General features: G+C 33.0%; 1 protein-coding gene across 1 annotated transcript; it reads left to right on the top strand.

Moving 5' to 3' along the window:
• Nucleotides 1-5,129: 5,129 nt before the first annotated feature.
• Nucleotides 5,130-7,833, top strand: LOC112528773 (protein TIC 55, chloroplastic). The gene is made up of 3 exons (XM_025139846.1): nt 5,130-5,581; nt 6,286-6,388; nt 6,524-7,833. The coding sequence occupies exons 1-3, from the start codon at nt 5,217-5,219 to the stop codon at nt 7,640-7,642; spliced, it is 1,587 nt and encodes a 528-aa protein (XP_024995614.1). The 5' UTR covers nt 5,130-5,216; the 3' UTR covers nt 7,643-7,833.
• Nucleotides 7,834-8,345: the final 512 nt, after the last annotated feature.

Here is an 8,345-nt window from a genome sequence, read left to right as displayed (position 1 = left end):
ATATAATAATATAATTAAGTCAAAAACTATTCAATATTGGACTCATTTCGAAGGTATTAACGAGACGATTATAATGGTGTAACTTGTTAAAATAAAAATGTATTTTTTAAACATGTTTTAATTGATATACGATTATGATATTAATTTGATAAAAGTTTAAAATGAAATATTTAAAAGTAAAGGACGTAAAGTAAATTAATTAACTAATTATAAGTGTATAAAGTGTAAATTTAAAATTATAATTTTAAAAAAACTGGTTGTGAGAGGGTGAGTGTATGTGAGGAGAGGAGGGGGTGAAAAGATGAAAAAGTGATATAAAGGGTATTTTGGTCATTTAGTATTTTAAGACTTTAAGACTTTTGTTAAATTTGTTTTATAAGATAGTATAGATACCTAAAATTCACATATTAAAAATATTATATTTTTTAAATGATAGAGTAAAAAAGATATATTGAATCTTAATTTTAATTCATATACATTTATAAAATATTGGAATCAACAATCTAAGTATCCAACATTAAAGTCAATGGTCAAACAATCTTAAATGTAAAGTCGGGGATACTCTCGGTTACATGTGTGAGAATTCGATTAAAGACTTGGGAAAGGGTGGTCAATAATATTAGTATCATTTAGCACAAGATGAACCATAGTAATATGATACGTCCGTATTAAAAATCGGCAAAAAAATGTGGAGAAATATGGCTCATAAAAGTAACATTATGCCTATAGATTTATGTAATAATCCTTTCATACGAGACTTTTTTTTTATTAACCTGGATATTCAACCCGCTATACGAGCTGACTAATCCAAGAACAATCACCTGTTTTGTGGGTAGCTCGGAGTCACCGCCACAAAGGGATTTATATTCCTTTTTGGATTTGAATCTAGGACTTTCAGACACTTTTGACCGTTAGTTTAAGCTTGCTATCCACTTGTCAATAAGTCGATTAAAAAAAATTCACAACCTTGTTAACTTAAAATCATATAAAAGTTCTCTTGCTCACATCAAAATCATAGTTTGACTTCTTTAAAAAAGGTCAACTATTTGGAAACTTGGTCATATGTCCTTTGGAAGATGTTTTATGCGTGTTTTGAGAAAGGCACCACGGAGCATGAAATCCTTTTTACTCATGCTAGAATTTATCTTGAGAAAGATTACATGAAACTTGGCCTATGATACTAAGTTCATATGTTAGTTATTGAGCGTATTTACCTAATATAGGGATTTTCCTACGAATTCTAATTATATTGTTATGAATAACCTTGTGGGTAAGGGTACTCATGGAGTGGGTTGATCGCATTTGAACAACTCAACCCAATGCTTGCGGTTTGAAAAAATATTAACACAACCCAAACCAAAGTGCAACCCAACCCAATCCAACCCGTACGGGTTGGTTGGGTTGATACTTTGGTATATTAAAATATTCTTCTAACTTTGAATATATTATTTCTCTACTCATAATTTCTTTTTCATCATCAACCATTTGATACAACTTATCCATATTTCTTACGTATATCACATTCAGTTAATTTTCTCATTTTACATATATATGTTCACAGTTACTGAACATATATACGAATGAGTTATATAGAGATGTGAATAGATTGAAAACGTGTGTATATAAACAGCATATATGATAGTGTAATTGTCTAATGTATATATTAATAAAAATTCAACAATCATATTGAATCAAAGAATAAAAGGATATCGGGTTCGTCGGGTTGGGTTGGGTTCAAATAATAGTAACCCAATATCAACTCAATACCTACGGTTTGACAATTTTACAACTTGATTAGACATCAGGTTGCTTCGGGTTGAGTTATTTCGCGTTGGGTTGGGTTGGGTTGATTGGGTTGGTCGGGTTGATCGGGTTTTTAAGCACCCCTACTTGTGGGTTTGTTTTCCCTCACTTTTGGATGAATGGATATTGCTTGGAAATTATGATTGAAAGAACTCTTCAAGTAGACACTAAGAGTGTTGAGTCTTGAGGTGCTACTCGGAAGGGTAGACACTAAAACCTATTATGCTTGAGATGCTACTTATAGAGTAGGCACTGAGTATGTGAGCCTTGAGGTATTATTCACAAGAATAAACACGGAGGTCAACCTAATTTTGAGGTGAAATTTGGTTAAAGGCCGTTAAAAATTGTGTCTTGAAGTGTCATGCAATAACATTGGATGAGAGACATACTTTTGTGTTCCCGCCACTCTTAATGGTTACGAGTCTCCCACGTTGTCTCCAAGGGGATGGAATTTGTGGACTTGTGAATAGAACCAAATACGGATTTATGGTTACTAATTGATATTATCTTGTATATCTTACCACTTATGATTATGTACAAACTCACTAGGGTTTTTGGTCTAACACTTGTTTCTTGTCGGCATGTATCTCAGGTTCTAGTGGCGGGATCGCTAGAGAGGTTTGATTGGCCACCATTAAAGAGATTCTAGTGAGGACCTTTTGAGATGCCTTGTGTTGGTTCCATCTTTTGACAGTTTATATGACACTTTGACCATCATCTAGTTCTTTTGAGGATTAGATTAGATTAGAAGGTTATTATCCTCAAACCATTTATTTATGCATGTAATTAACTAGCTTATTTTACTTCCTTTTTTTGGGTAAAACTCATATTTTTATACTCCATTACCAATTTCCTGGTCCTTCTTTGGTATTTCATCATATATCAGTTTTATGGGTGTTACAATAGCAAACAAGTACTATAAGAAAAATATAAAAAGGCTTTAAAAAGATAGTAGAAAAAAGTGCTTAAAGTTGTCGGAAGATTAGCAAGAAGTAACAAATGAGAAAACAAATGAAATTATCTGGTTTTATGGGTGTTTGGTTAAAAAGTATCAAGAAGTAACAAATGAGAAAACAGTTGAAATTATCTGGTTTTATATGATATAATGGGTTCATTCTCTAACAAGGCCAAATTTTCTTTACAGGTTAAATTAGGATGAATGAAAATTTATTTTCATTTTCATTTTGATTTTCATTTCCATTCCTTCGTCTGAACCAAATAGCCCCTTAGACTGGTAAGTGCTTACCGATAAGATTCAACAATATCATTTACTTTATTGGATAAGATCTTAGTCCATCAAAATAGCATAATATGCAACAATGTATCATGTAAGTGTTAATATGGTAAGAGTTATCACTCTCACTTACAAGGTAGACTTTCAGTTATTGTCATTGTTCTTACAAGGTGAGATTCTTAGTCCTTGTTATTTTCATCTGATAAAGTAATATGACTTGATAAACACTTATCAAATAAACGTTTGATAAACGACCCCTTAATACCTCCATAAAATATGTCATATAAAAACATACTTATTCACCCATATTTTTTCTTATCATGATTTAAGAACTTTCACATACTATTTTACATCAATAATATATAAGAATGTTACTTTTAAGCCATTTTATGTATTTCAAATAATCAAAAATTACGAAAAACTTGGAAATCTAATATTTGATTACATCAAATTCAAGTAACAATCCATATAAAAACATTGTTTTTTTTTATCACACATCACACTATAATTATTATTTGAATAAAAAAGGTTGATCACCGACCATTTCAACCGATTTCATATAAAACTCATCTCCAAAACACAAAAAAAAGACATTTTTTAGCTCACTCAGTAGATTATAGAATATGGTATAAAAATAATGGGTTGATTCTCAAAAAAGATTTTCAATGAGGCCCCATACAAGATCAGTTGATCAGGTATTCAGTTATAAATTTCGTCCATGTGATTATTGAAAATTTTGGATTCGATCTCTAAACAAAATAATTATATGTATGATTGTTATAGTTTTACTTTTGTTATACATTGGGTCTCTTGTTTTAACTTCACTAACCAATGACCCGTTAAGACAAGGGTAATATTGTCTTTTTACAACTTCTTTTTCATATTTTTAAGTTTATACTTATTATAATTTATATTATATATAATATACAAGGTCTTAAAATTTTGAGAACTCTAAAATTTGTGAGATCAATGAGAACTTATATCTTAACTTTTTGTTTAACATGATTTTTTTCATATAAATATAGTATTTAATGTATTGATTAACATTCACAATGTGTTTGTTTTATATGTATTATGTTCAAAATGTGACAATTTTTTACGTTAATATTTTTGTTCCCTTTTTTTTTGGTTATTACAATAATATAATTTCAAATTATTTGTTTATTAAAACATTATACATTGAAAAATTCATCCATTATAACAATAAATAACATTTTTATTTGAACTAAAATAGTATGTTGGTTATCAGGTTGTCATGCCTTGTCATTGTCCTCATGGTTGTCATGCCTTGTCATTGTCCTCATGAGACGTGCATATGTAATATATTGGTGACATGACATTTTTTATTACGGTATTATACTTTCAAAAAAATTAAATTTACATTGTTTAATTAATATGTTAAATTAATTAAAAAATCTAAATTATTCATTAGTATAATAATATTAAGAAGATTTTTAGATCACAATATGTCTCGCTAATATTTTAAAAAAATTGTTTAAAAATATATTCTTTAAACAAGGAAAATAAGAAATGTTGTATTTTTTTTACAAACAAAATATTTATTCATAAAATAATATATATATATATATATATATATATTAAATTAATTAAAAAAATTAAATGAATAAATGAATTATGAGTTAAGAAAGCATCATATTCAATGTAACAAAAATATGTGTACCAAAATTTCAATCCGACCAACACGACTAACCCAACTCCACCCAATCGGGTTGGGTTGTATTTTTGTTTCGTTTGGGTTGGGATTTTCCAAACTACAAACATTAGATTGAGTTATTCAAATATTTTCAACTCGACCAACTTAACCCATATTCAGTCCTACAAATTATAGTAAATCTTAAGGGTGTGTTTGGTACACAAATATAGGTATGAAGGAGTAAGGGTGAGATTGGTTGATGAGAGAATTAGTGACGCACCAAAAATAAGATGATAAATATCTGTTTTATCTTATCACGTCCAGTGTAATAAAAACATAATGTAAAAATTAGGTCTGAATTCTTTTTTTTTTTGTGTCATAAAAGGCTGAAATGGTGTGTATGTCTCCTCTCCATAACGTGTGGCCAAAAATGGTGCTCCAACACCAGAAGCAAAAAGACCTTTCCTTCTTCCCCTCCTCAAATGCCTTTCCCTGCTTGTCATCTCCAAATCACTCATTGCATCAATGGCTCTGCTGCTCCAACACCCATTTCTCTACTCCAACGCTTCCAATTGCAGAACACCCTCCGTCACCCTCTTGCAGACCACCAAATCATCAGCTTTCAGAAAATCCAGAAAATGGCCAGTCACAGTCAGGTGTGCTGCCGTCGCATCGCCGGAGATCGGGAAAGAAGATGTTCTTGTTGGTGAGGAGAAAGGGAGAGTTGACGTGGTGGATTATGATTGGACAGAAGAATGGTATCCGTTGTATCTAGCTAAGGATGTACCAGAGGATGCGCCTTTGGGTTTGACCGTTTTTGATAAACAAGTTGTGTTGTTTCGTGATGGCAATGGAGAGTTTCAATGTTACGAAGATCGTTGCCCTCACAGGTAATTCAAGAAATTAAACTCGATTTCTATCTCATCTCGTATGTTCATAGCAATCTGTACGTTCAAGGGTTTTAGTATACTCTTATGATCAAATCCAATTTGTCCAATTGGGTGTAGCAATCCATAATTGTTGATAAATTGTAGCTTTCTTGGCACTTTTTAACTTCAACTTGATAAGTTGTAGTTTTCTTCGCATGATCGCAATTGCTTTGGTACAATGCTTAGATCGTTAATAGGGTTACTTGTGAATTATGCATAGTTTAAAGGTTATCCAACTTAAATATTAAACCAATAATCAAAGTTAGATCGATAATCAAATAAAACAGAAGTCAAATAGAATCAATCCAATAAATTGAACAGTTGATCTTCATCCTTTTTCTTCTTCATCTTCAACTTCAGACCCAAATCCGCAAATCCCATTTTTTTTCATATAAACCCATTTCTGCAGCTAACATGCTTGTCATATATCTTAGGAATTGTCTGTGTTCTACCTTGTAGTCTGTCTCTCTTGCTTCTTAAAACTATTGGAACTTTTGGAGGTGGGATGTTCACAGACCTGTTTACATCTCCTCCAAAGAGTAGAATGACTGTATCCGTCGTCTTTAGAGCCTGTTTCTTTGTTGTTATTCAAAGATTCTCCTCATTTGCTTATCTTTTCTTGATCAGCTGATTCTGCCAGCATTATAATGTGTTAATTGATTCAGGCTAGCAAAACTTTCCGAAGGCCAGTTGATTGATGGAAGACTAGAATGTCTGTACCATGGCTGGCAATTTGAAGGCAATGGCAAATGCGTCAAGATTCCTCAGGTTGGTTTTTAAATTTTTGACGGACTTTTGATCCATTGTTCTATCTCCCTTCTATATCTTGTTTATCTGCATATATCCCACAAGATTCCTCAGGTTGGTTTGGTGTATTTGCAATAATATGAGGCATGCATACAGCTTCCTGCAGATGCAAAAATTCCTAGATCAGCTTGTACCAAGACATTTGAGGTGAAGGACTCCCAAGGTGTTGTGTGGATATGGATGTCACATAAAACCCCACCAAATCCTGCTAAAATCCCATGGTTTGAAAACTTTGCCCGCCCTGATTTTCGTGATATTTCAACCATTCACGAGCTTCCTTATGATCATTCCATTCTTCTAGAAAACCTCATGGATCCAGCCCATGTCCCCATCTCACACGATAGAACCGACTGGAGTGCCAAAAGGGAAGACGCCCAACCACTACTTTTCAAGGTTACAGAAAGAACCGATCGCGGGTTTGCTGGCTGGTGGGGTCGTGAAGCCGAAAAAACCACACCCAACTTCTTAAGATTCGAGGCACCATGTAATCTCCAGAACAACCGTGAGATTGTCGACAAAAATGGGGTCACAAATTACTTTTCGGGCCTTTTCTTATGCAGACCAACAGGCCAAGGGAAATCTATGCTTATTGTGAGATTTGGAAACACAAAAAGATCACCGCTAGCTAGCCTTTTCCCAGCATGGTACTTCCATCAAAATGCAGGTAAAGTTTTCGAACAAGATATGGGATTTCTATCGTCTCAAAACGAGATTTTGATGCGAGAAAAAGTGCCGACAAAAGAACTTTATATCAACTTAAGATCCTCAGATACATGGGTAGCTGAGTATAGAAAATGGATGGATAAAGCTGGCCATGGAATGCCTTACCATTTTGGGCACACCACTATTTCAATGCCAAAAGAGGCTGCAGTTGTGGAACATGCTCCTGCTGGTTTTGTTGCCAGTATTGCGGCTTCATCGCCGGCCAAGGGCGGAATCGGCACAAAACACGCACCAAATCTTTCCAATAGGTATTTCCGGCACGTGGTTCATTGTAAAGAATGTCGGAGTGTGTTGAAAGCTTTTGAGGCATGGAAGAACAGGTTCTCGGTGGTTGCTGCTGTATCCTTGACTTTTGCAATTTTGTTATCTGGGAGGCAGTGGAAGGCGCTTCTTTTGCTGTCAACGGCCGTGTGCTTGGCTGGAGCCCACGCATGCTCGACGGCTTTGGATATGAACACGACCAACTTCATAAGAACTCATCGGAGGTTGTAGAACGAAACGGAAAAAATTTGTTCATTTTTGTGGCAAGAATCACTGCTTGAAGCTTCAATTCTATCATGCTTGTAATGTTGTACAGACAAGGTTTCGTGAGATAGGCCTATGAAAGAACTCTTTGTTGGTTGATTGCAGAAATTTGCTACACTCATCATCCCAATTTCAATATCAGATCCATTTGAGCATCCATTACAAGGATTTCTAATTAAAAATTTATGTTGGTTCTGAGTATAATTTTTAATTAGGAAATTGGTTTTTGGTAATGGTTACATATCAGTACTTTTTGTTGGTTCCGAGTATAATTTTTTTTAAAGTGTAATTTTTTACATTTATTTATTGAATAAAAATATTTTATAAATTAAATTAAATTAATATTTTATTTAATTAATTAATTTGACTTTATTATAATTATTTAATTAATAAACCATTTGGTATTAAGTTATAGTAAAAAATATTTAAAAGTTGTAGTTTTGTTTTATTTGATTGACATATAGTTCTTTACGATAAGATATCACTTAAGAAATTGATAAGAAATCCTTGTAGTTGAGAGTAATTTTCAGATCATTTTTAAGGCTGACGTGACGTTGGTATAAATTGATAAGGGGAGTTGTTACTGGAAAGCCTGTAAAACCAAACAAACTCGGTATATTTCATCTGGAGGTAGGGTTTGAGTAGGGTAAGACGTACGCAAATCTTATAT

Source organism: Cynara cardunculus, assembly GCF_001531365.2.
Source record: "Cynara cardunculus var. scolymus isolate 2C chromosome LG 15, CcrdV1, whole genome shotgun sequence".
In the NCBI taxonomy this organism is placed as follows: domain Eukaryota; kingdom Viridiplantae; phylum Streptophyta; class Magnoliopsida; order Asterales; family Asteraceae; genus Cynara; species Cynara cardunculus.
This window is presented reverse-complemented; position numbering and strand designations above follow the sequence as displayed.

Excerpts from the sequence above, each read along its gene's own strand:
- LOC112528773 (XM_025139846.1), top strand. The coding sequence starts at position 5,217 with ATGGCTCTGCTGCTCCAACACCCATTTCTCTACTCCAACGCTTCCAAT. Across the intron at positions 5,582-6,285 it reads GAAGATCGTTGCCCTCACAG|GCTAGCAAAACTTTCCGAAG; the intron begins GTAATTCAAGAA and ends TAATTGATTCAG. Across the intron at positions 6,389-6,523 it reads AATGCGTCAAGATTCCTCAG|CTTCCTGCAGATGCAAAAAT; the intron begins GTTGGTTTTTAA and ends GCATGCATACAG.